The sequence below is a fragment of the Prinia subflava genome, chromosome 2 (assembly GCF_021018805.1).
Source record: "Prinia subflava isolate CZ2003 ecotype Zambia chromosome 2, Cam_Psub_1.2, whole genome shotgun sequence".
NCBI lineage: Eukaryota > Metazoa > Chordata > Aves > Passeriformes > Cisticolidae > Prinia > Prinia subflava.
Genome location: NC_086248.1, coordinates 91,751,228 through 91,778,203, shown reverse-complemented (window position 1 = coordinate 91,778,203; position 26,976 = coordinate 91,751,228). Strand labels below are relative to the sequence as shown.

Sequence of the window (26,976 nt, the reverse complement as noted above, 5' to 3'; positions counted from 1 at the left end):
ATATATTACAACTTTAATCTATTGAAAGTTATCACAAAATTAATTCTAAAATGAATCTTTACATATCTGTTGAACTCTCAGTCTAGACATGAGAATCAAAGAACTATTTATTGACTTCTATACCTGAAAATCATGACAGCATTTGGGGATGGAGAGCTTACTCTCACATGGATTGGTCTGCTGGGCTTACATATTTTTTCCACTCCCAGTACTTCTACATCAAATCACTAAACTTGTGATCCTCTAAGTCGTGATCTATCCAGCTGCATATCCTATTCCTTAAATTTTAGGAAAGCTTTCAGTCTGGATGAACTCAGTGCAAACATCCAAGCTACTGACCCATATCTCTGACCCTGTGCAGTGCAGGTCTAGTCTTGGCTGGAGCTGCTGTGGTTCTGGTGGCTGCAGGTGTGGTGTTTGGCCATGGCACTGTGGTGGAAGGATCTGTCGTCGTGGTTGTCGGGGTGGGCGTTGTGGTGGCCATTTGTGTGGCTGGGGTCGGTGCTGGAGTTGTCTGGTGCTCTTTGCGGGCCGTGTCCCCTGTGGGAATATTGACACGTCACTGTGGCTGGATGTCTGACATGTATGGAAGTTCAGCAGCAGCACTCAGCATTTAAGACAACCCAGAAGCTGGCATTCAGGATTCCTACACCATCCTCATCTGTGGGGCCATTAGTGCCTTCATTGTGCTGCCTGCATGACCCTCTGCTCTCAGAGGGTGCTGACAACAGCCTGTTGCAGCAATAACATTCCCCCTACACTTTTCTGCTTTGGCCAGGAACACTTATCAAACTGACAGATGTCTCAGACCTATGAAATTGTTCAACCAGCCTGTTGCAGATTCTTTTTAGGCATCATCTTTTCTCAGTGTAATTAAGCACTTAGAAGGTCCATATAAATGGAAATAAGCTGGCATCTGGTACTAAAGATGGCCAATCTGAGTTATAGACCAGAAAAAAATTGCAGCACTGAAGTGTTTTTTGACAGAAAGACAACTTTCAGGTAATGATGATTTGGGGGAGTGGGTCAGGGCCAGAGCAGGGAGCGTCAGGGCTTTGGCTGAGGGGAGTGGGGGAGAGCACCACCTGGAAGGTGCCAATCTCATCTAAGTGTGACTCATCTCACAGTTGCTACTCCTTTTAAAATGTATCATCTGTTGTGAGAACAGTGACAATTCTAGTTGCAAAATATACATCCTAAATATCCTCATAAAAAATTCTCAACATGATTAGGTTCTTCCAAGTCATTTTCTCAAAAAAGGTTCTTCACAGTCATCTTTTGCATCTAGCTACAAAAAACTGCCCTAAAATATCTTCCATGTTAACCTTGGTCTTGTTCCTCTGCTGTCTGCCGATAGCCCTGGGGATGGCCTGACACACTGTCTACATTGAAAGGGAATGGTGCACACTCTATTCACTGCTGCACAACACAAGCTTGTATTCTACTGCTATTTCTGGATGTTCTCCTTTTGGAAGGCATCGTTGTGAAAACTGTCTGGTGGATTAATTATCACCTAATGCTAGGCAGTGAAAAATTCAGATCTCAGGCAGTTTTAATGGAATAATGCTGAAAGAGGGCTCAGAAGGAAAACAAAACAACTCAGCTGAAAAAACCAGCATGAATGGCTCTTTTTGGGCTGAGCAGTGCACTGCTCCATGAAACTGTGCTAAAAGAAAGAGAACAGAAGGCACAGTGAGTCTTCCCCTGTGATCCTGTGCTGCTGGAGCAGGGAACAGGCAATCTGGCCAGCTTTATACCCCAGTCTGTGAGGAACAAGGAAGCTGGAAGCTAACAGTAATAGCAGAAAAGCTGAGGAAGCAGCATAGAAAAGAGCAGAGCAAAGCTGTTGCCTTGGTGCATGTTGGCTGGGTTTCTTGTGGATCCTTTAACTCAAGAGGAGGGCTCTTGAGGGGTAGCTGTTCCCAGAGCTCCTGTGGGGACCCAACTCTTTCAGAGAATCTTCAAAGGGTGTGCAGGTCACGTGTCCTGCATAGGACATGGCCAAGAACCATCATGCAAGATTTTCAAGTTCACAAAACCTGAACTCATCCAAGATACAAGCAGAAATTGAACTCTGTGAGTTTTTTTGAAAAATTGAACTCTCTCTTCTCTGAATTAGCAGAAGTCCTTCAAGTGCCATTGCAGTTTGGTTTGATGGGAAGGGGGCTGTGGAGAGGAGGTTGGATTGGGGAAGTAAAGCTGTCTGTGTAACCAGTGTCAGAATGCTTCCTACAAGCACCTCCAGGCAGATTAGGTGGGTTGGATAGTGTAAAGAGCATCAAGATCCCCAGCCCTTACCTTGATCTGAAGCTTTTTCTGATGTGTTAGTCGTGTCTGCACTCTTCGTACCTTTTAGGTCTTGCTCTGTTTTTTTAGGCTCTGAAGCAAAATTGAGCACGTTAGAAAAGGCAGCTCTGTAAGAAAATAATTTTGAGTCTCCCATTTATAGATTATCAGTCCCCAAAGGAAGGCATCCTGTCACGTGCCATTAGGTAGGTCTGGCAGACAATCAGAATTTTATCACCTACTGAGAAAAAGGAATGACTGGGGAGTAGTCCCCCTCTAACTTTCATGCCAAACTTAGACATTTTTTCAGCCCAAAAGCACCTGCCAGTATCAATAGAATTTCTGAAGCGAGCGAGAGGCAAGGGGGTTTGCCACCCATAAGCCAATACTCGTAAGATTAAATGCATCATTTTTTTTTCCTCTGAGTTCTCTGAATCCTCAGAGTCCTCTGAGCATGTTCTGAGAACCAGGGTCATGATGTGTGTATGTTTGGGAAATACTTGCTAATGTGCAATCTTTCAGTCACTAATCCAGGTTCAGATATATTTCTTTCTTGCCTGACATTTTGAGATCATTACAGGGCCAAATACTGAATGCCATAGACTGGCTTAGAAGGAAAAAAGATTTTTTAAAAATTATTTCTAAGACCCAGAGACATCAACATACTTGGAATACTTATTACAGTTTATTTACTGACACCTCATAAAATAATCTGCTTCTGCTTTTTTATATTTGACTGAGTACTGGAGGATTTTCTTCTTCCCTTTTTTTCTTTTATTCTCTAGCTCTTTTGGCAGCATCGAACTGTTTGAGAATTTACTGCAGTGCTAATGTTTTCCTAAAATTTTGTAGTGTTTTTTGTAAATATCTTTTAATAGTTTTGAGCAGCTGTGAAGCATTACAATTTTAGGAAGGCTTTTCTTGCCGTGCCCAGCATTTGAGAAGCACTGTAACCACCAGGAGCATTTAAAGAAATGTCAGGCACTATGAATCTCTGGTATCTCTGGGATGAGGACTAAAATTGCATCTCTGACAGCTGATCAGGTATGAAGCAGGATTTTTGTTAATCTGACAGCAGTGAGTGTAATACTCAAACGACTGCTGTTGCCTCCTGCAGATAATGGATTTAAGTGTCAAAGTGAACAGTGTGGTCTCTGTAATTAAAATTAGAAGGAAAAAGTAGCTTTTCTTAATATTAAAAGTAAGTAGGAAATTCTCTTTCACAATATGGCCCTGGCTGCATATTGCAGAGATTTTTATCTTGAAGACAAGCTGTTTCTAACAGAGAACAGCTGAGATGGCTGAGTTGGGGTGGCAGATCTAAGGAGGGCTGATAGGGCCAAGTAGGGCTTGAGGAAAATAGATCGTGACCATGGGATCTCTTTACTACCTGTGGGACAAGGCTGGGCAAAATCAGGCAGTGACACTGGCTTTGCTGTAATAGTTGCTTGCTCTTCTGATAGTCCTGGGCTTTGTCTGCATGAATGCACTGTCCTTGTTGTTAGGATCCTGGCATTTTCATTCACACTGTTTGATTCAAGAGCAAAGTGAAGACTTGTGTCTTTGGTTGGCTGCAGGAACAAGCTCCTGGTATTTTGTTTGTGTGACAGAACCCTGACTGATGATGCTCCCCATTTCTACACTGATTCTTATATTATGTGGCTTTTGGCATTGGTGGAAAACTCCAGTGCTTACAGCCTGCTGAGCTCAGTCCTGACTGTGATTGTCTCTGGTCTGCTGTGAAATGTTTGGGCTGATATTTCAAGTATGGCTACACTTGGGAATGATGAGCTGTGATTTAATGAACATTTCTCAGAAAAAGTCAAGATTCCTAAGGTATTGCCCTCCCTTCTAGCAGTGCATAATATTTGGGTCAAGTAATTTCTGCATATGCAGTCAAGAAATATACAAATCTGTACCTATGTGATTGTAAATGCAAAGGTATTACAAATTAAAGGCATGGAATTGAGAAACGCATATTTGGTCTGAACAACTACAGCTTTGAGATTTAAATTTGCTTTTGTTCAAGTGAAAATATAAAGATGAAGGGCAATGAAGCTGGTGAAGGGGCTGGAGCACAAGTCTTATGAGGAGCAGCTGAGGGAACTGAGTTGTTCTAGCCTGAAAAAAACCCCCAAGGCTCTCTGAAAGCACCTGAAAGGAGGTTGTAGTGAGGTGGGGGTCAATCAAGAGGAAATGGCCTCAGGTTGCTCCAAGGAAGGTTTAGACTGGATATTGGAAAGAATTTCTTAATGGAAAGTGTTGTCAAGCATTGGAGCAGGCTGTCCAGGGAAGTGATGGAGTCACCATCCCTGGAGATATTTGAAAGGAATGTAGATGTGGCACTTAGGGACACAGTTATGATGGACTTGGTAGTGCTGAGTTGTACTTGATGACCCTTCCTGACCATAATGTTTCTATGATTCTGTGAGAAAAGAGCTCTGTACTTTTCTTCCAAGGACCAAACCATAATGTACAGCAGAAGAGTAGGTCTCCAAGTAACCTCTGTGGTCTTGGACAAATTCACCCAATGTCAGGCATTTTGAGTTCGTGGAGAAGATACACCACGTTTCATTATACCACAGTGGATATGACCAGGAGGGTTCAGGCTCAGCAATCAGCAAAAAGACTGCATGAGGGAAGTGCACTCTAGTATGGGACATTAATTTTCTTTTTGTTTGCATCTCCAAGGAAGGGTCTGAACCTTACACAACTGTAACAGGCAGCAAAACTGAGTGTCATTTCAGTGACAGAGATAATCCGTGTGCACTTGAATGTCAGCTAACCACCAGTGTGAAACTGGATCAAAGACCTCTTCAGACAACTAAATTATTTAAATTGAGTCTTACAGAGTAGGATGCTGACTAAAATGGTTATACAGAATAGTTCTTTACTGCAGCATTCTCAGTGCATTCTAAGCAATTCTGCTGTGCATTACCATCTCTGTCATTTGTATTACACTACTATTTAATATTATACTCTCAGCACTGACTATCCCAAGAGATGAGTAACATTAGGAGGAAGCCAACATGTATGACCTCAAATGCTTGCATATAACCAGTACATCATCTTATTTAGTAACAGATCTAAAACAAGGAGGAAATTATTTGGAAACAGAAGTCTGTGAAACATGGTATGACCAAAAAATAGAAATTTTCTGAGATGATTTCCGTATGCTTAAGATAAAAAAACCCCATGAGTGATTTGGATGACATACTAATGGATGCATGAACTTCTGCCTCTGAATAGTTATGTCTTTGTCTTATACAACTGAGTAGCTATGACAGATAGTTGTGAATGGATGTAAGAGAAAATCAGTCACAAATACTTGCCTGATTTAACAGGTGTACTTTTTGAAGAAGAATATTCAAGAGTTGATGGATATGTCACACCTTTTCTTGGCTTGCCCTCTACAAAAAATACGTATTAGAAGACATCACAAAACAGTCTAAGTTTTCTTGATAAATTTCTCATCTAACATAGACATTCAGAATCAGATCCCTCTTCTTCACTGCCCAACCATTTTCATGAAGATTTCTTTCATCTGATGGCAGAATCTCAGAACCATACCACTAAAAATTTTGGTGCCTAAATCCAGCATCATAAATAGTTAGAAAGCATGAAAACACAGTACTGGGGAGTTTTTGCAGAGGTCAGTTAGTTCATTCTTTTGCTCTCAAATGATATTAAGCACAAGGAGACCATTCCTGCAGGACATCTGTACAATTTTTAATTAAACCCACAGCTTCCCTAGGCAGCCTTCTCCAACGCCTGACTATGCAGTTGACTTGGAAAACATGTTTGATGTGGGATTCATTTCATCACGCACACAACATTCTTCTCTGACCTCACTTCTGCAAGATGCCATTTCTGGCAACAGTCTTTTGCAGTAATAACAGTGAGAGAAGGCTGTGCTTGTGTGTGGGAACATATGGTACCTATATTTAGATCTAAAATGAGAGTCCTGTCTTGAAACAATGAGGTATGTTACCCAGTTAAGCTTTAAACCACAAATCCTTTTAGTGCCAGAGCAGACACCATCTCTGTTGGTGCGTGTGGCCATGCAATTCCATCTCTTGGGACAGTTTTGATAATCACATAATCACTGAATGAGGAGTGTTGCAGAGAAGCCCAGCAGGGAAGACTGCTTTGGCCTCTAGGAGTTGATGGATGTTGATCTTCTGGACCCTGGTGAGTGTCTCTGTGAGATGCTGTGCTGTGTCACGTATCTGGACCACCTCTGGTGAGACTTACCTCCACCTCCTGCAAAACCTGAGTCAGGATGATCTCTGCTCTATTCCCTTGGGCATTCTTTAAGGAGGTACATATGGCACTGCAAGCATGTCAGTTGTCACCCTGGGTGAATAATCCAGAGACCAACAGCACTGAACAGAATTAATTCCTACAGACTGAGCCACTCCTGGGATGTTTCCCCCACAATGGTGATACTCTAAGTTTTTAGCTTTTCTATTTCTCAGATCCTGAATTAGTGTATAACTCTGAACTCCATATAGAGTATTAATAAGCTCACTTCACATTTTTGTCAGGTAGAACAATCCTTCCATGCCTGAGAACCAAGGAGACCTACTGCCTCAGGCCCCCAAAAGTATAAACAAAAGTGAATTGGGGGGAAGCAAACAGGGGGAATATGACTTCATTACCTGGAGCTATAATTGGACAATTAACATCTGATATGCAAATAGACCAAACTTATATCTGTCTGAAAAACTGGGGGACTGTCATCCATCTTGGGTGTAGTCTCTGTGAGGCTTTTGCACTGCCCAAGGTGTATCTGTTGAAGGCCTTTAATAAATACCTACTTTATTCTTTTAACTCTGTCCAGTCTCTGTTCTAGGTAGCCACTCCAATGGCACACAAAGAAAGGTATATGCTGGAGGAACTCTAATGAGCAGGGATGTCCATGGAGCTGGAGAGTCCCTGTCTTTTGCCCCTTTTCATGTCTCTATCTCCTTTGTTTTGCTCCTCTCTGAAATTGCAGATGTCATTACAAAACCACAGATGAAGAAGTTAGAGTTACCAGCGAGGTAATGATGTAAAAAGTTATTCCATTTCTCATTTACAGTGGTATAAGCTGAGAGCAGCTGCACTGAAGTCAACACTGATCCACCAAGGACCAGAGCTGGTAAGTTAGCATGTGTGGGCAAACTGGGAAGAGCTTCCTTCTTGCCTTCTGGGCTTCTCTCATGGAAGCTGCTTTAAGTGAAGGGCAGCAGGTTTTCACATCCACTTCCTCCTGAGCTAAAACTGGGATTAGGAATCAAGAAGGACTAGGGAGATCTGCTGATTTGGTAGAAAGACAGAAAAGTTACAGGATCACAGATGATTTCCAGATGCTCCTTTATCCCCAGCAGAGAATGAGTTGTCAGTGTGAGCAGCTGATACACGGATGCAGCAATAGCATGATAATCTGATCCTAATTTGGAATATTTCTGTGCTAATCTGATTTCTAATGCAAACCTGAAGCCTGCTGCTGTGAAAATATACCAGCTAGGGAAGGGAGGCTGGATTCTGGGATTTTTGATGCAACAGCAATTTGCATCCCACATATGAACCAAAAGGTAGGCCTGAGGCCTGACCTGACTGGCCCTGCTCTCTGGGGCAATTGTGATGTGTCTTTTTCACAGTTAGGAAAAGGTTATATCTAGGTTGGAGTTTGCTCAACATATTTAAAAATGTGTTCTCATGTGGGCTGAAAACATCAGCTTCAGCCATTGAAATGCAAGTATGGTGTGGTGGCTGCTATAGTACAGTGGCTGCTTGCCCTCTCACACTTCTTTGTGACTAGCAAACCAGGGAGTTCACGACTATTTTCTTAACCCACTAGCTGCAAAACTCCCACTGAACTGAATGGAGTCATTCAGCTGAGTGCCAAGGCGTTTCAGTGCTTGAAAGTGAATACGAGGCGTTTGCACACCTCCTGCTGTGCTGGCTGCTTTAATTGCAGAGGACAGACCTCCTTCTCCACTGCCCCCAAATCATGCCACTTTATTCCCTGGCTCCCCCAAGGATTCATCTTCTGTGCTTTTTTCTGTGGATGTTCATTCACAGTTCAAACATCACAAACTCAGTGACAATATCCTAACTAGGAATAAGCTGTTGGCACATTTCCAGGGTACAGTATTGCACATGGGTCTGGTCTGATGAAAGAGAATTCAGCTGCAGAATAAGGGACTCAGTTCTAAAGCTGTCCTGAAATTAACGCCTTGGGTGGCTGTATATTTTTACTGGGGAATGCTTTATGCAGCTCTGGCTTTTTATGACTCATAAAAAATCCATCCCCAACTCCTCTCTTTCTGAGAAGGAGATCTGTGTGCATTCAGCCTCAGGCTGCTGGGATGAGGAGCACAGCCCTCCTGGGTTTTAGTATTCTAAATCTCTCTAAAATTCTAAATTTCTCACATTTTCAGTAGGTATAGTGAAAGTTTTCTTCCTGTTCATATATAGAATATGGTATGTGTGTTATATGATATGTTAGATTTACATTTGAGCTAGTTTACGAACTAAGAGTTCTACTTATGAACTAAGTCATGGATGAGAGCACTCAGTGTGCATAGAATTAAAGTGCACAAGGGACAAATCTCATCATGCCTACACATAACCAGGTTTCTCATCATCTGCTTTGATAGACTCTTGTATCTTCTTTTATAGTGCCTCATTAATTAATAATAAAGACCTATTATCATAAATAAAAAATCCCTACAGTTTCATGGGATGACAACTGAGCAGCTGCTGAGGTAAAAAAAAGAAGCAAAAAAGTCTATTTCCCACTTATGTACCAGGATTACAATGTGCTGTTTGTTGGAGAAAAAAACCTGCAACAAGTACAAGTAGCAATTCAGCTATTCCAGGAAATCCCTACTCATCCAAAAGAAGTCCTTCTCATAATTTGGTATACCCATGGCAGGCTACTGTAAAAAAAGTGCATCCAAATACATGAATGTAAAATTTAGATAACAGCTTGATTTGGTCAGTTTCTGAGACCTCCTTTGCTGTCTACAGATTTTCACATGAAAAGAACATTATTTTTAGTAGCTGCTCAGGTGCTTGAGGTGTTGGTTTCTCCAGGAATGATGTAGTTAACTAACATCAATTGGTCGTACCTATCTTAAGTCTCCAAAAGTGCAGACCAGCAAGAACTGGCCCAATGTATCAAGAAATTAGATTTAGAATTTTCATGTAAAGCAAGGTCAAGAAAACCTCTTTCACATATGTAGAGTGCAAGTAGCTTTAAGATAATCTGAAGCTGGTGTAAAGGGGGTCTAATGTGCAAAAAAAAAAATCTAAAAATCTGCATATTTACTTGGTAAATCCAAGTGATTTCTATATATACTATGGGGAGAGAAAAGGAACGAGCATTAAAATAAGATGGATTTACTTGCACTGATTAGATATCAAAACCATTTGGCTAACAGAGGTGAAGAGAGCTCCTGACATACTCGTGATGCAACAGTCCAATCGCTTAGTACAGGGTTTGCACACATACAGCAGGGCTCTGTGGGGTTTGACATCAGTCTGAAGTCACTCCAGGAGACACAAATTCAGGTGCAGGGTGAGGAAGTTTCAAAAGGCCTTTCAGTTCCCTCAGCAGTGCTGCTTACCAGGGTGGGGAGCAGTGGATTTTATGCATCAATAGCTGGAGTTTAGGTGCCTTCCAAGGCTCAGTCCAGAGCAACCACCAGCTCCTGCAGTGGGCTCAGAGCTGCCCTGGGCTGAGCCTTGCACACCGCTGGCAGGGAGCGTGGGAAGCCCAGAACAAGAAGTGTCTCAAATGCCCCATTCCCGCCAAAGCTAGGTGGGGTGGGCCCGTGATGATTTCCCAGGCCTGTGAGATGGGAGGCTGCTTCCCCCTGTGCCCATTGGTGCCCTGCAGTAGTGGTGGGGGCAGTGGGGTGCCCCAGCCCAGCGCGGTACCTGACACGAGGAAGGATTCCCTCCAGCGGGGCAGAGACAGCGACCGCACACCATTGGAGAAGCTCCCGCGGTAGCCAGAGTGCCCGGCGACCTTCTGGACAAGAATCTTCCCACCTGTGTTGTCAATTATACCACTGCAAGGAGCAAACATAGTGTCTGAGGGCAGAAATTCCACAAAAACCTTCTAAACTGGTCTACAGTGCGAGAGGTATGAAGTGATTCCTTTTATCTTTAAACCAGGGGTGGTGGTGGGGCTGTGATGTTACTACTAAACCTGCTGCTAAGAAATATTTGTGCTCCTTCCACGTAGAGAAGAGCAGTTTATTGCAAAGTGCTGTCAGGATCTGTTTGCTCTTCACACTGATCTACTGGTCCTCTGTTTAAGCTTGACCTAGTTGCACACAAGAAAAAGCTACTGCCTTCGTTAAAATTCCTGCAAGCTTGATTGAATGACTGAAGATACGGGCAGAGGTTCTCAGAGGAGTTTTCAGGCCAACCATGTGACAGAATGTGTTTTCTTTGAGTTTCAGTACGTATTTTCTGCAAAACCCCAAGCGTGTTTGTGACCTCAGCCTGGAGTAAACTGGACACAATATTGCTGGAAGCTGTAGGAAACCTGGCAGACTCCAGGTGTGGTACACATCAAATGGTGTTTAACACACACTGTAACATGTATCTCAAGATAAACAGAAAACCTTCAGTGTGTGCAGCCTGCTCTGGCATCACTAGGATAGCAGGTCAACTGGGAAGCAACTGGGAGTTGTGGGGCTAGCAGTAATGACCAGGCAGGAGAATAAGTACTGGGCAGCAAACAGGGTTGAAGAATATGTTGGGGGTGCATTTTGCTCTGGTAATTGTGAGAAGCTGCTGTTAAAATGAATGTATGGAGAAGAAATTTACTGTCTGTGGAAGTATAACATGTAAGCTAACAAAGCCAAAACCAGCTGGCAAATGAGAAACACTGAAACTCTCTATAATGATGCAGCTAGGCTGCAGGGAGATTGCTGTTGCTACCAGTATTTTTTAACTTCCCTTTGGGACTAATTCTGCATGCCAAGACAATTTCCACTGTGCACTAGCGTCTGAGGGAGGAGTTTGCCGCTGGAAAGCCGTCACCTGGCTTTCCAGTGATGTCCCCAGCAGGGGCTGAGCCGGCAGAGCTGCTGCCAGGAGGTGGCACAGGCACCTCAGCCTAAGCACTGAGCAGTGCAGAGGCAAGGGGTGAGGTCCCAAAGCCTTAACTATCCCACTTCAGCCGAGATCCCAGGTATTTCACAGAACCTGAAGCACAGCAGTAGCTCAGATAACTCCAAACTAAGTCGTCAATCAGGCTTTATAAGTGCTTGCTGCATCTTTAGCTGGATACATCCTCCTTCTGCATCCTGCCTCCAACTGCAGTGTGTTTTGACTGCACAGTTATTCTCCATTAGAATTTTATGCACATTTTTGCATGGCTAATGAAACTCTGAAAAACTTTTGCTACAAAATTTATGTTACTCATTTCCTTGCGCAGTGTCGTTTTTATGTGACAGGAAAACACATTACTCAGTCTTTGATGTCAAGGACAGTTAAACTCAAACCCAGAGAACCAAACCAATCCCAGAAGCATGAGAGTTATATGTATTCATCACTAGTGATATGCCTATTTTTTTCTGAAGATTTATTAGTAGTAGCAGCTCCATCTCTATCTTCCACTTGAATGATAATAGTACAAAAGTAATTTGTTATGCATGAATGAGAGATCTGGAAATCTCAAGACACTTCTCCAAAGGCTGAGAAACTTCTTCAAACACAACTAATTTCTCTAGGAATACAGAATTTTGTAAGAATGGATCCATTCCATCACATGTGGACTTTCTCTCAGGTTTTCTACAGCAGCCTGCAATCGAACCTACAAGGAAGTGGGAACTGTAACGAATTTGAAAAGCCATAAGCTCCCTGCACTGAAATGACAGTTTTGTCTGAGTGCCTCACTCGTTTCAGCTCACTCACCTGTGAATTGCAGCACTGCAGACACTGGAAAAAGAAGCATAAATGTCTGTGCCATAAACACGGTATTTTACATCTTGACATCCAGGAGGGCATTTTGCAATGAATTCTGGATTGATTATCTTCCCCGCCTTGACATCACAATCAATCTGGGGTACATCTGTGAGTGCAAAATCTTGGTAAAGTCAGACTGAATGCTTCCATGGCTGAGTGATCTTGTCATGAAACAGTGAGTAACTGAGTGACAGGGATGCCCTCCTCCTAAGCCTTCATATCAATCATTTTGGGATACAAGACATCTGTGTCGTCTGCATCTACAACATAACACACAATAACCCCCCCGCCAAGGGATGTGGCAGTCACGAAGGATGGAGTAAGGGAGCCTGTGGATATTTCTGACCTTCAGTGTTCGCTTCTCTGAAGGAAATATCTGTTATGACACTTTGCTGGAGAGAGAAAGAAGTGTAATCCCCCAGCCTGTGGTTAACACGTGGGAAGGAGGGGGTGGGGACGCTTCCCAAGCCTCCCGCTGTGCTCATGCAGCTCTGTGCCATCTATAATGTCAGGCTGAAGTCACAGCCCATTATCTTGCTCTTAATTTTTAAAACTTTTTGCTGGGTACAATTTGCTTTGAACAAGGGATTTAAGTGTGTGTTTACAACCTCGCAGCAGGCTTGTTTGTCAGCTACATGAGCAAAATAATGTGTGGACAGGAATGCTCCTGCAGCAGAATAGCTGAAAGTTAAACATCTCAGTGCACAGAGATGCACCACTTGTCTCACACTAATCAGCTACATATGCTTTGTGTTACAGCTGGTCCATTTCATGTATTTCTCTCTCTCTCTCTCTTTCTGTGAAAACCATACTGCTTGCATTGATCTTGTGTGCTACCTAATGACCTATGAAGATACATTTTAGTAGTGAATTACAATTTTTCCCTTTATAAATGTTAAGTGATGCACACTTTCCTTAGTGATTCGTTTTCAGTAAAAGAATCTTTTAACTAACATACAATGCCATTGACTCCAGACAGTTGTGAAGAGTTCCAGAATATAATCTCACTTTGCACCTTTCTTATGCTTTGGACATGTCTGCTGTAAAACAGCCAGAAATTCTACTGAGACCACTTACATAGCTTAGCCTTTTTTGTCTTCTTTGTGGCTTCCTTGGCTGCGTAGGTACATGTAAGAAACACACCTAGAACAAATAAACATAGTATCAGGAAAAAAGGTGGACTATCAACATCAGTAACCACAAGCTCCTCTACATGACATTTCTCAGATTTGAATCAACAGGTTGAAAACCTGAAATAAGAATATTCTCAGCCACATCTAGGTTTCTACTTGGTGGTTAAGTTTGCAGTCAAGATGGCATCTACTGTGGGGAAGTTCTTTGAAGGGGATTAAAGATCAGTTCAGTTCACATGTTCATCCATGGAACTCACTATCTAAAAATGCCTTGGAGTAAATGTGGTCCAGAAAACCACACAAGTATTTCCACAACCAGTGGGAGCTCTTTGTTACTAGCAAGATAGAGATGTTAATGAATAATGTGCTCTGTGCATAAAGCAACTGAGAAGTCTGGTACAAAAGATTCTTCTTAATAACCCTTTGGGAAGATTATCCTGTAATTTTGTGTTGTGACATTTCACTCACTGGTGGCAGCAGGTGTGGGATACTGGGCAGCATTACAGACCATATGAAGGTCTAGGATGGGATGTCCCAGCAAGGGTTTTGTTCAGTAAGTAGGATTATGATTTGAAAAGTGTAATAGTAAAAGAGACATATGCAGTTGCGTTAAAAGATACATCCCAATATATGCATGCAGCTTACCATGTTGTATTTACTTGCTGAGTGATGACATACAAAATCACTTTATTCTCTGTGCTTATTTTATAGGCACTGTATTATGGGTAACTGATAACTTCATTACAATATCTTGACTTTCCTATTCACCTTTTCCTTCTCTGAGTTTTCAAAGGGAATTGAAACTCTCTATGATGTATCTGCTGATCCTTTTATCATTTATTAAGCTAATCTTACTAGAATATGCAACAGAAGCAATTTCTTTTTTTTATGCTCTTCTCCCCCTAGACTGATTGCAAAGGGTTTGTAGACTTAATCACACCTAGAACTTGCCCCCTCAAAAAAGCAGTGTCAGAGTCTGAAGTGACAATGCATAGATGCAGTATTTGGGTCTTTTGTCACTGGTGTAACCATGGCAAAATTGTAGTTAGATAAAAAAAAAGGAATGCATGAGTGGAAAATAAAGTGCGATATCTCAACTACTTGGAATGTTACAGCATAGTCTAATGTGGGAAAAGTAATCTGGTAATTTATGTAGAAGAACTACATAGATTGCTGTGAATTTGAACTAAGAACAACTGTCCTGACAGACTTGAGGATAACAGCTAGAGGGAATATTGCCTGGGAATGTCACAACCAGAGTGTTCATGTAAGATGAATTGCAAGTTCTGAAGTTTCTACATGTTCCCAAAAAGTGAGATCCTGTCTGACTGCCAGGGGAAAGAAAATAAGACATATTTATAACCTTTTGGTACCACCTTGTTCATAGAAAGAACAAGAACAGGGAGAATTGAAACAGCTGATTTTTCTTTAGAGGGAGTCTTTACATTATTGATATTTTTCAGGCCCTCCTGACATGGGCTGCATGTACCTGGTCATATACTTGGAGATCTCTGCAAGTAATTAATATTTTTTTCTATGCCAAAGAAGTTTTGTAGCTCGTTTCTGAAAAGCTGTGCCAAGGCTTACACCTGACACTGAGAGCTTCATCAGCCATGCAGTCCAAAGGGAAGAGAATTAGTCAGTAGCCACTGGGCAACCACGATGGGAGAGTACAAACCCATAAGGTACTAACTGCAGCACATCAAGTGTACTTACCAAAGAAGGTTGCAATGACTGTGGCCTTCATGGTGAGTAAAGAGAAATCTGGATGTGTTGCTAAGGAGCACTGAAAAGGAAAAGAAGATTACATCAGGCTGCATTTGGAGGTATTGCAGATGACACTGGAGCGGTGGGGGAAGAGGGACTATGTGCTCTTCTTCAGCCTTCCACAGTCCTCACATGCTGCATCCTCTTAATACGTTTTTTAGAACAACTGATATCCCCAGAGGAGGTGGTGTTTGGGCTATTGCATTCCCATGGACTAATTTTTTACTTCTCTCCAAAATTTGTCTTTTGCTCCAGGAAATCAAGATTTCATTCACATACTTATTTCAGAAGCCAGTGTCAGGAGAGGCCATGATGGGCATGGATAAGCTCTGACATATATTCAAGTCTGTTCACTGCTCTTCTAAGAAATATTCACAGAATCGTATTTTTTGCACATCAAAGCACACCAGGTAATCTCACATAGATATGGGGAACATAAACAAATCCATTTAGTCCTGAAAGATGTTACATAAAGTATTTTGCAATTGTTCCATCTTTTGTGAGCCAAATTACTGGTTTCTTTCCTTTTCTGAGGATGTGTATGTGTGTACACGCATGTGAGCACCTGAGATTAAGAGGATTCTGTCAGAACATCTGGAAAACATTTTTTTCTGAGTCTGCATACATGGTTCATGACCCCTGCCATCCCTGAAGATCTTGGCCAAGCTACAAGAATTCAAACTTAGAGATAACCACTCTCAGCCTCTCCTCAGCATCACCTGCTGCTTTTGCTATTATTTCATAATTGTTGAGGGAATCCTGTGTTGGGCACTCATAGTTAATAGTTATTAAAGTACTACATAATGTTTGACAAACAGAGTAAAAAGTCTGAAAGGGAGAATATATTTGTCTGTTGTACAGGGAGAATCTTGAGGATCAAAATGAACTTGATCTTCAAAGAAACTTATTACATGCTTACAAGTGGAAAGATTTGTACAAAAAAAAAAAAAAAAAAAAAAAAGAGCTAGCTATCCAGAAAGAAAATATGAATGTTAAATAAGAATGTGAAACCTGCATATGGCCAGGGAAAGCAAGATATCTGCCTCCTGGAAAAATGGCAGATTTCATCCAATTTCACATAGTAATTCATATATTCAGAAGCAAAGCTTTGGTCACCCCAGAAAGACGTTTTAGAGGACAAGGCAGATACAGGAGAGAAAGAGAAAAAAAAAAATCTATATTCTGTCTTCATATAAAATGTTTCTATATTTTTACTTTAATTGCTCTTCTTTTTCAAGCAAACCACCTGCCATGGGTGAGAATGACTAAAGAAGCATGCTAATCTAAACTGAGTTCAGCCAATTCTATCTCTATATAATTTATAACTCTTTTACATAGAGCAGATCCACCTCTGATTTTTGCTTCTTTGCTACAGTTGGAGACAAACACCAGGACATACTAACAGTGTCACTTCCTAGTGGCACAGTGTCTTTCCTTGGTGATCTCCCTGAAAAGCTTTTCCTGCTAGGCTGCTAAAGCTGAAAGCTGCAGAGGTTTCTCAGGAGCCACTGGATTGAATTTAAGAGTATGGAAAGTGGCTCAACACAGTCACTTTGTCCTTCTGAACAATGATGGGCAGTGCAGTGGGGGTGACCCCAGGCTGTACAAGCCATATCAGCAAGAGCAGTTAAGTGGTGATATTCTGCTCTCATGGTTAGTTTCTATTAAAAAGAATTTCCCATCTTTTGGAACAAAAATCCATGTTAAGCATTTACTGCAGTTTATTTCCACTGTGAAGCTGTTAAAAGAAATAGCACCAAGATGTAGAAGAGTGCTCAGAGAATCTTAGCTCAGTTGCTTTTCTCCTCCCTTTTCTGTTTCAACCCATGAACACATCAGAGGTATCAACCAATTTCTCCCCTTCAATGAATTCTAACTCTAGGTCAATCACAGAAAAAGAAGAGGCAGAATAAGAGTTGCAATTCATTTGCAGAACTACCATGCACCATTAAAGATTGTACTGACACTGGCTTAGATTTTGCAAAAGACATCTTCATATGAGCATTCCCAAAATTTGCACAGCACTGGCATTTTTATTAAAAGTCAAAGAAATCTGTGTGAACTTTTCCTGACAGTATTTGGCTCATTGCTGAGATGTTTTTATCACCAGTTTAATTAGAGTAGAAGCAGTCTGAGATGGTAAAGCATCCATGTAAAACCTGACTTCATGGGTGGGCTGCTGTGTGTCATGTGGAGAGAGTCCAATACTGCCTAACTTTTCCTGTCCTACAAAACGTGTAAGCACCTGCATCACCAGGGCTGCACAAGACTTATCATTGCTTCCTGAGGGCCCTGATGTCCCCCAGCCCTGCTGTCCCCAGGCATGGCCAGCCACCCCAGGAGCCATCCCAGTCCTCTTGGGTGGCAGTACCCTAGGCTTGGCTGCAGTTGCATTCTCTGCCTAGTCAGCTGGTGGGGATTGCTCCTCAAGGCAACAGAAAGTGGGCTTTTCTTCCTAAATTATTATGAATTTGCTGCAGAAAGAAGCCAATAAATCTAGAAGGATTTAAGGTTTAAAGCCTGTCAGGGATTCAGCAGAGTTCAGCAGACCCCTTAGCCTTCAATAACAGATGTTTATCAATAAGAAAGATACTGGAAGCATTTAGACAAGGCTGCTAGATTTACTTAACAGTTTTGTTGTCACAGCTAAACAGAAAAGCATCTGATTGTGGACTCTGTATCTTTGGTGGTGCAGTTTATACTAGTATAAATTATAATAGTAAATAACCTTCGTTTTGCCACGGTATTAATTTCTACATTAGGCACTGGCACATGAGGAGAAATGCACAGACATGCTGTGACAGCTCTGGTGACAGTACTCCAAGGGGTGGTCCTGGCCTTCAGACCTTGGGCTGTCACATGGGGAAATGCACAGGAGGATTTACATTGCTGCCTGTTGAGCATCAGGCACAGAAGCTTCAGGCTTTCTGTTGTGGGAAGTCTGTGTGCATCCATTGTATTTGGGGCCAAGGGTGTCACCTGATTTAAGCTGTGTGGGATCTCCTGTGCTGTGCACTACCGTGGCATCTGCTCCTTCAGACTGGTAAAGGGAGCAGCAGCTTGGAAAAAAGCAGTGATTTTTATTGTTTCTCTGGGAAGGGGAGGGAAAGCAGGGCTCCAATCCATGCTTACAACAGACTTTTTAGTCTGTGTAGATCCACTGAGAGATTTGGGGATGTTTTATCTGTAGATCAAGAATGATACTTAGCTATTAAATACAAAGCTGTTCTTCTTTTGTTCCTTTACAAAATGAATAGATTTCCTTAAAACAAACTGAAAATTTTCTGCTTTGTATTAGTCTGGAGCATGAGTTTTTCTGAGATTTCTCCTAATTGGATTTCTATTAAAGCACCATTTACAGTCCCAGTCAGAAGTAGGAAGTAGTGACTACTCTCTATTGAATCTCCTAAACTGCATACAGGACCTCTGTTTATCAGAGGACATTTTCCCATCTGAATCTTTCAGACTGTCATAACAGAAGTTACCTTTACTCCAGAAAAGCTATTAAGTATATGCCTTACATTAGCCTGTGCTTCAGTTCCTGCTGAGCACAAATGTAGTAAGAGGTATCTCCTTTGGGATTTCCCAGTGTCGCTGATAATTTACCTTTTAAAATCAGTCCTCTTTGAAAGAATGTTGATTACTTTTTCCTGACCACAAACTCTTGAAAACTCTTGAATGTTAGTGAAGAGACAGAATTAGCAAACTATTCTTTCTGTGTATAGAGTCAGATTTTTATACTGACTTTTCATTAGCAACTTGACTTTTATAAAGATCTGAGAGAGCTGCTACACACTACAAACAAACAGATGGTTTAAATGCCCATAAACTGTCACTGTATGTCAAACTGTAACATTTTCTGGAGGAAGTGCAGATTTTAAGTCCTTGATTTTTGGTGTCAGGCACTGCTGTCCGTTCCACGTGCAAACTGAAATTCTTTGCTAGTCCCATGTGCTTTGCCTCTGCAGGAGTAAGCAGTTTATCTCCTGTAATCTCCTGTGCCACAGAAATTAATTTGTATACTCTCTTTGTACCACAATAGTGTATGTCATTTTTCCCCCTTTCAAGGGATTCTAATATCTCAGCAACACTGGCACCATAAAGAAAAACAGAAGTGGACTTTGTTTGAAAGCTATTTGAGCAAGTAGCATGCAGTTAACAGCGTGATCTCGAAGCACTGTGGGTTGAGTTAAATATGTGCCCTTTATGGGAAAATCAAGTGGGCTTGGTGTAGGTGTGAGTAAACTGGTTTGGATAAACATGAGCTGATCATCGTCTTCTAGAGGAAAAACATTTTTGATTTCTTTTTTGTTTTCCCTTGTTAAAAATTTATTTTCTTTTTTTATTATTGTTTAAACTCTTTGTTTCATGCTCATACTCTGTACCCATGGTATTGTACCCTGCTTGGGAGTGCAAGAACTGTCCATTTGGAGCACACCAGGTAACATGACTAGCACTTGCCACACGTGGTTTAGTTTCACCCCCTTTCTTGTCAGAAGGATGAAGTTCCATGCCCTCAGTGCACTGCGTTGCTCTGAAAGTCTGTACGTAAAAGAAAGTATCTCAGTGGCTGTTTCTTGAAAATCTGAAGGTACTGAGTTTTTCTGAGACAGAAAGGTTGAATTGATAGCTATAGTTCATTTTGGAGGCTTAGACTGACCTGTAGGTATACCTGGCCAGGTCACAATGTAAGATCCAAGGTGCTGTTTTGTGAGGTGAGCTTGTCTGCATGGGAGGATAGACTTTATTCTTTGTGTGGTCTGAAATAGAATATATGCATCCAGAAATTTAAAAATATCATAGACTTCATCACCTGCTGCTATAAAGAAGGGTGAGTGAACACTCACCTGTTTTTTTTCATACATGAAAGAACACAAAAATGCTTTCTGGAAGCAGAGCTGAGCTTCAAAGCACTGTAGTGCACTGCTTAATTACCCAATGTCTCAGAAAGGTGACAAGGAAACCCAGGCTCCTGTGGCTGCAGGTCTTTCCCTTGCGAGGCTGTGAGAAGTATCACGTCTCACATTCAGCACTTGTGTGTTTAGTAAAACGAACAAGGGAACCACTAATAAAGGAGCCTCTGGGCCTGGGGGCAGCTTGTGCTTTTCCCTGGAAGAGTCTTTGCACTACCATGCTCCTTTACCTCCCAAGACAGAGTAGCCACGGCCTCTTTACCAGATGCTTTCCGTGGCCATGAGTCCCACAACTGGGCAGTGGTTCTCCCCCACCTCCAGGGCAGCCACTCATTGCTGCTGCCCTGTGGTTTTCATGATTGGATGGGCAAGAGGAGGCAGGGAGACTGGCTCTCCTCTGCTTGCAGGCAAGCAGCAAGTCAGTCCCCTCCTCGCTTTCTTGCTGACCCCACTTTTGTCATCCGTGGTTGCACAGGGGTCCTTCTTTATCACAGAAAATTGGGGTCTCCCAACCTTTTGTGCCCTGGAGTCTGATGATGGGGGACTTCTTCAGTGATGAAGAAAACATGGGTCCAAACTCCCTGAGGCCATGGACAGTTATCCCTGATTAAGGGTTCTCACTACTTGCCTCTTATTATCAGACTTCGATTGTTGTGGCTGCCACCTATCATTTTAAATGGTGCCTGCTCTGCTCTGTGAGGCTCCTGACAAGAGGAATGAGAGGGCTGTGGGGACTGCTGGTAGCCAGCACCTCTTGTGGGGTACCTGTCAAGTCACTCTCAAGTCATTGAAGTGAGGTATGGTGGTGTAGTTTAGATTTAAGGGGGTCCCCGGGGAAGTTACAGACTTAGAATAAACCATACACTTTCCAGGGGAGAGCTAGAGCATACCATTTCAATAAAATGCAATTCCACAGTATGGGTGCATTCAGAGGTCTGAATTCTATCTAAGTTGCACTTTGGGCACAGGAGTAATTTTTTTATGAGGTGATTGACCAAATGTTTATATGCACGTTGGCAAGAGAAACTTTGTCCAAAATAGCTCTCATTCAGGTAGGTATAATAAAGAGATGATATACCCAGAAATTTAGAGACAAATAGAAACGTGAGCAGCCCTGCAGTACTCATTTTGTGTTCATGAAATGCCCTGAAATTAAAACATAAGGTTGAAGTAACCGTGATGATAACTTCTCTGCTTTCCACAGAGCTCTTTCAGAAGAAAGTAATTTATTTAAGACTACAGTGTGATTTAACTTGCCAGACCTTTCTCAGAGCTTAAATAAAACTGCAATGATTATACATTTTCATCTGTCTCAGCAAGAAAACCATCAATTATGTTGGTCTGACCTGCCCCTTCCAGCAAAGGAAGAGATGCATTTAGAATATGTCACCCACCCACAGAGAAAATATAATTTGGACTATCTGGATGATGATTTTGTTGGGGGCCATTACACTGTACTTTCCTGGTTTCTGCTAATACGTTAATTTTTCATTTTGATGCACAGCTTTCATGCCTCATTGGGAATTGCTGTTATCTTAAACCTGTGAATCCCTGTCCAGAAAACCTCCTCCCTCTGTTCTCTTCCCCACCATGGCTTTTGTCTACTCACATATCTGACCCCCTCACTCTCAGGCAAACTTCTATTTTTCTAATTTGACTACTAGTTCTGCTTAATATCATTCAGACCCCAGCCAGGTGCCATCAGTCTCTGGCACAGCCATTTTCCCAAGAAATAAAGGGAAGAAGAAAATACTTGCAATCGAGCAGTGCTGGAGGGCTGTGCTAGCTTTGTAGCATGAGATTTGTAGCCACATTTCTTTCTTTCTTTTTTTTTTTTTTTTTTGAAAATGTGCAATTTTCTATTTTCAGCAAATGGTTTAAACAAGTCAAGGTGACTTTTTAAAGTGCAATACATGGTTTCTCAGATTGGATGCACAAAAAAGAGCACTGAGTAACCACGCTATTTTGTTGCCTACAAACTAAGAATTAGTGTCGTGTGTCAGAATTCCCCTGAGGGCACATATTTAGTCTAAAAGCAAAGAATTTCTGTTAAAGGCACTGAAAAAACTGCACATAACCCCGGGGATAATTTTGGAATTTCTGTAACATGTTCAAACAAAACAACATTTTTTTAGGTAGGAACTTAGAGGCAGAAATTCAGAGAAACTTCAGGATGTTTACTCTCTGCTTAAAGCTACACATAACCCATTACTACAAAAGTGAATTTTATGTCTAGATCAAAAGCCAAACTCATCCTTCAGCATGCTAGTAAATTTATACAACAGCTCACAGAAAACTTTTATCAATCCAGTATCTCCTACAGTTTGTATTACTAGTGATATCCCATGCCAAAACCATGGACTGGTTGGATAAAGATTCAGGAAACATTTATAATTAAAAAAAAATTAAAAAATCTGGAACTACCCTGGGACATGGCACTTGTTTGAAGTAAGGCAGGAAGTGGTGAAATTAATTTTTGTCTAATAATGACAACTTGATCAAGGAAGCATCTTTCACAAAAGGTCTTCAGCAAATCAGGAAGCATGGGAATGCTGTAGAAACGTTTTGAAAAGCTAATCTGAAATCCACTTCTGTGGTGGAAGCTAACAAACTGAAGTTAAGAAATTAGTTTCAATTTTGAAATCTCTTTAAAATTATAGTCTCATGCTCCTTGCACTGCATAACATTTTCTCCTATATGTTTTGTACTTTTCAAAAAATATTATTTCTTCCTAACTGCATTACTTCTATTTGGAAATGTTTTCCCCAAGCCTTCCCAGTTAAATATCTTTCTGATACCTTTGGTTTAGTAAAAACTAACCTGTGGTAAAAGGGAGGTTGCAGAAAACAACCCCAAACCACCTTCTGCCCCTCAGTCATCTTCTGCCACTGCTTTCTTGGGACTCCAAACCGCTTGCCCCTTGCAGGGTCAGCTGCTGAGGGCCAGGATGCCCTGCCCACATCCCAGGGCGTTCTGCACGGCCTCCCTCCCCAGGCAGTGGGCACTGCTGCCCTGGCTTTGCCCAGACTGCTCCAGAGGAATCCCTCCCAGCCGGGGCTGCTCTGCAGCTCCCCAGCAGGCACACTCAGGCTGGTGTCTCTCACCTGACGAGGCTGACTGGGGACAGCTTAAAAACCCTGGACCTGGGAGCAGCATTTCCATTTTCTAGGGACTGAAGAAGACATCTCAGGGCTCCGAGCTGCTTTTGGGAGGAAAGTGAGCTGTGGATTTGAAGGAGTGCCAGCATTATAAACGAGACTATTATGGGTAGTGCTGGTTTGCTGAAGACATGCTGGTGGTGGAGGTGCTGGTGAGAGACGTGGCACAGCAGGGGCCAAGCTGTGCAGCCTTATGGCACGAGGGTTGGCAGCCCTTGGCAACTGGCAGGGGTGGCCTCTCTGACATATGGGTCATGCAGACAACATGAGGAATAGCTAAGCTTCCAAAACTACATTCCTCAGGATCTGAGGGCCCTGGAGGGGAAATTAAGAGCTAGAAAACATGGTGGCAGAGAAAGTGGCCTTCAGAGCCCGGTCCTGGATACTGTGACAGTGTTGGTGCAGCCAGAAATTGCTGAGAAATGTGTCTCAGAAGCAGGCTAACACTGTTTTACTAATTTTGCATAATAGAATATTTAAAAACCTGCTGGTTTTGCGTATGGATGAATCACAGGATTTTATTTCTGAGAGACCAAGATCAAAAAGGGAAACCAAATGGACTGGGAGCAGGAGCTTACAATTTGTGGTATTTTGTTCTGAAAACAAACTAAGTCTGCAGTCCCCAGTATTGCATAATCTACCTCCACGCTCAGGAATTTTGATCTTTGACTTTAGGAGATTACCGTATGAGCTTATGCTTCAAATTTAATAGTTGCCTAACCTATGTGTTTCTTTCTACATACAGATTTCACCAAAAAGAATAGAAGATGTAGACCACGGAAGACTGACTTCCTGTCCCAAATTACCACATATTTTGCCATGCAGTTTAGTGGAAAGGCTTTCTCCAAAACAGGGTGCAAGTAAGCTTTTCTGACTTACGTGATGCCAGTATTTGCCCTTCAAACATTTGTAACAAGTTGTTCTGTTGGAACTACTCTAAACTTCTCTAAGCTCTCACCCCATTTATCTGGACATTTCTCTCCTTCCCATGTAGCCTCATTTCTAAAGAGCCTCTTTCTTCTTGTGCTTCATGTCCTAAAACTTCTTCAACTAAGCCCAGAAGAGCAAAATTCTCAAGTGTTGAAGATGCATTGCAAAAGAGGTGAGGAGGATGGGCTCCTACCAGGGCAAGCGGGATGGACTCTCATCCTCCTCAGCTGGCTAGCAGCTGTGAAAATACCCCTGGAGGCAGGGAGCCCTCACCCTTCTGTAGCTCTGACTCACTGAAGTTGTCCACAGCCAGAACATACAGCCCTGCTGCCAGCTTTCCTCTATGTCTCACCCCTGTTCTGTGGGCTGAAGGGTAAATGATGTATTTGGGGGAAACAAAAAAGAATGGAGCCTTCTGAGGCTCTAAAGGAACCTGGCAGGGAGATCGAGAGGCACAGACATGGCCGTGTCCAAACTTCCCTGTAAATGAGTGATTTTTGAGAGGTAAAAATTTCCACAGTTTTGTGTACAAGCAGGAAGGTGTTGGAAATCCCCAGATCATCCTGCTGGGGACATTAAAGGACAGCATGAAGCTACACAAGAGCATTCAAAATTTTCCCGATGATTTTGGCACATGTGTTACTGTTACTTGGCAATTATGGCAATTTTTTTCTTATGAAACAAGCTGCCAGCTGAAGGACTGTTGGCTGCTGTGCTACATGTGTTACATTTACAAAGATATTTTATAAGGTGATAGGCTGAGCAACAGTTTGCAAATGCAAGCTGAATGTATTTTTTATATCTGTGTCTATAGGACGTTCTGTAGAACGAGATACATCAAGGATCACTGACACAGATTGTGTTCTTATTGTGCCACTGATCTCTGAATGCACTCTGAAGTTCTGGAGACAAGGCAGAGATGGGATGGACTTCATGGGTGCTAGAAAGTCAGTTCAGCCACTACAGCAAGACTGATGCTCAGAACTGCTTAAACCTAGATAATTTGAATGAACCAGAGATGGTTATAAATACTCTTCCGAATGTGAATGAGTTTCCAGTTTGGATATGAGATATAGATTTGGCTGTTCTGCTTAAAAAAGGAAGGAAAAAGCTGCAGATGGTGTTATTTCTTTTTTTTTTTTAATTAAAATGAATTTTCATGAGAAATACTGATGCGTCCAAGCCGTTGGAAAATTTTCTTTCTGATCAATGTTTTCTGGTTTTGTTTTGGTTTTTTTCCCCAGGCCTCAGTCACTGAAAAATGAGCCCAAAGCAGACAGGCAGCCCAAGGCAACCCAGCCATGTCCTGCTGCAGAGGAGACCAGAGAAGATGGCAAGAGAGACGAGGGTGAGATGGCTGCAGAAAGAGGGAATGGGCTCTGCTCTCTGCTGGCAGGGCACCGGCAGAGGATGTGGTGGCAGCCCTCAGACACCGCTAAATGTAGAGCTGCCCCAGAACAGATTTAGGCACAGAATGTTTGCAGAGCCCAGAGTGAATTCTTGGGTAGCTAACCCATGCTGCCAGGACTGCCCAAAGCTGGCACCTCCCGGTGTTTGCGAGGGGCAGCTACACAAGCTGCAGTCACAGCCGGCCAGCACAGCTGCCCCACAGGTGCCTTTGGAGCCCACAGCATTTCAGTAGATCCTGACTTGTCTATGGGCCGCAGTGCTGGAAGAAAAGTTCTCCGGTAATGCATGCTCCCGTTTTATCTGGACAAGTCCCTTCACATCCCTGTCTTTGCATCATCTTGCTTTCCACAGGGCATTGTCACGGGTCAGCTCAAAGCAGTTTTACCCCTGCCCTGCACTGACAGCGGTGCCTGCAGCCCCTTTGGGCGGGGGGCTTGCAGAGTTCACAGGGGCAATGCAGGCTCTGGCAAGACAGACAGTCAGAGTTTAATTTACTAACAGAGATATAGTCTGAAAAGCCACAGATTTTTCTGGGCATTTCTGTGCCTTTCTGAGCCTCTTGTGTGGCAGCGGGAAGCTGTGCTGCCTGTGCAGCATTTACCCAGGTTTTCCAAGAGGGGAATGTGCAGCAAATAAAAGAATTGGGATGCAAAAGAGTGGCAGCTGCTTTAGGACTGTTAGAGAGGCTCTTTTACAGACGAATGAACCGTCAATTTGTAGTAAGACATTGTTTTCTAAACATAGCGTGAAAACTGTTATCTTGCCTGGCTGGTCATTAGAAGAGAGATAATTATAGTCTCTGTGCCACAGCCGGGCCCAGAACAGGGGCTGCATTGTCCCAGGTCCCAGCTGAGCTCCAGCACAGGCTCCCCAGGCAGCGCTGGGACAAGGGGGCTCCTTGTGCCCCGGCAAGTTCAGAAGAGGAATTGAAGTGCTCTAAGTAGGTGTTAAGCACCTATTTCTCTCTCCGACTCTGGACTTAAAAATCTACTCCACAAGAGAAAGATGTGGAGGGCAGACCTGTGACTACTGTAGCTGCATCCTCCCTGGCTTTTTGTTCGATAAATGCTATGATTATTATTTTTCTTCTATTAAAAAAAATAAAATAAATCAACCCCCTAACCATCAGTTTTGCAGTTCTGTGTTTCTGTTTTTCAACACAGATTAATGGGATTTGTATGACAGACAGGTTTTCAGAAGGAAGGACATATTATATGTTCAGTGTTCATTTCCTGAGCCCTGAATGAGAAAACTAAACCTCAGCTGATACTGCAGCAAGCTGGAGGAGTCTTGGTGTGTACCCAGAGCTTCAGGGGGCCAGGACATCCCTGCAGGACTGCCAGGAAATTCCAGACTTTTGTTTTTCCTTACTCATCCAGAAAAGACACTGCCACCCCAGCCCAT

The 26,976-nt window shown here is 42.5% G+C and overlaps 1 protein-coding gene and 1 long non-coding RNA gene across 3 annotated transcripts in view; one reads left to right on the top strand and one right to left on the bottom strand.

Moving 5' to 3' along the window:
* Window positions 1–15,183, bottom strand: part of VIT (vitrin) — a 36,940-nt gene extending 21,757 nt beyond the window's left edge. Inside the window, exons 1-7 of one of the 2 annotated variants that reach the window (XM_063391006.1) lie at window positions 15,111–15,183; window positions 13,339–13,404; window positions 12,211–12,367; window positions 10,219–10,352; window positions 5,619–5,696; window positions 2,299–2,379; window positions 340–540 (exon numbers count right to left, since the gene is read on the bottom strand). In XM_063391006.1, coding sequence (XP_063247076.1) covers window positions 340–540; window positions 2,299–2,379; window positions 5,619–5,696; window positions 10,219–10,352; window positions 12,211–12,367; window positions 13,339–13,404; window positions 15,111–15,141 — 748 coding nt within the window. In that variant the 5' untranslated portion in view covers window positions 15,142–15,183. The remainder of the gene's footprint in view (window positions 1–339; window positions 541–2,298; window positions 2,380–5,618; window positions 5,697–10,218; window positions 10,353–12,210; window positions 12,368–13,338; window positions 13,405–15,110) is intronic. The other variant, XM_063391008.1, reaches the window with a different exon arrangement.
* On the top strand, window positions 11,400–26,681 carry LOC134547259 (uncharacterized). The gene is made up of 3 exons (XR_010079427.1): window positions 11,400–15,571; window positions 23,978–24,092; window positions 25,407–26,681. It is a non-coding gene; the product is annotated as an uncharacterized LOC134547259 (long non-coding RNA).
* The last annotated feature ends 295 nt before the right edge of the window (window positions 26,682–26,976 follow it).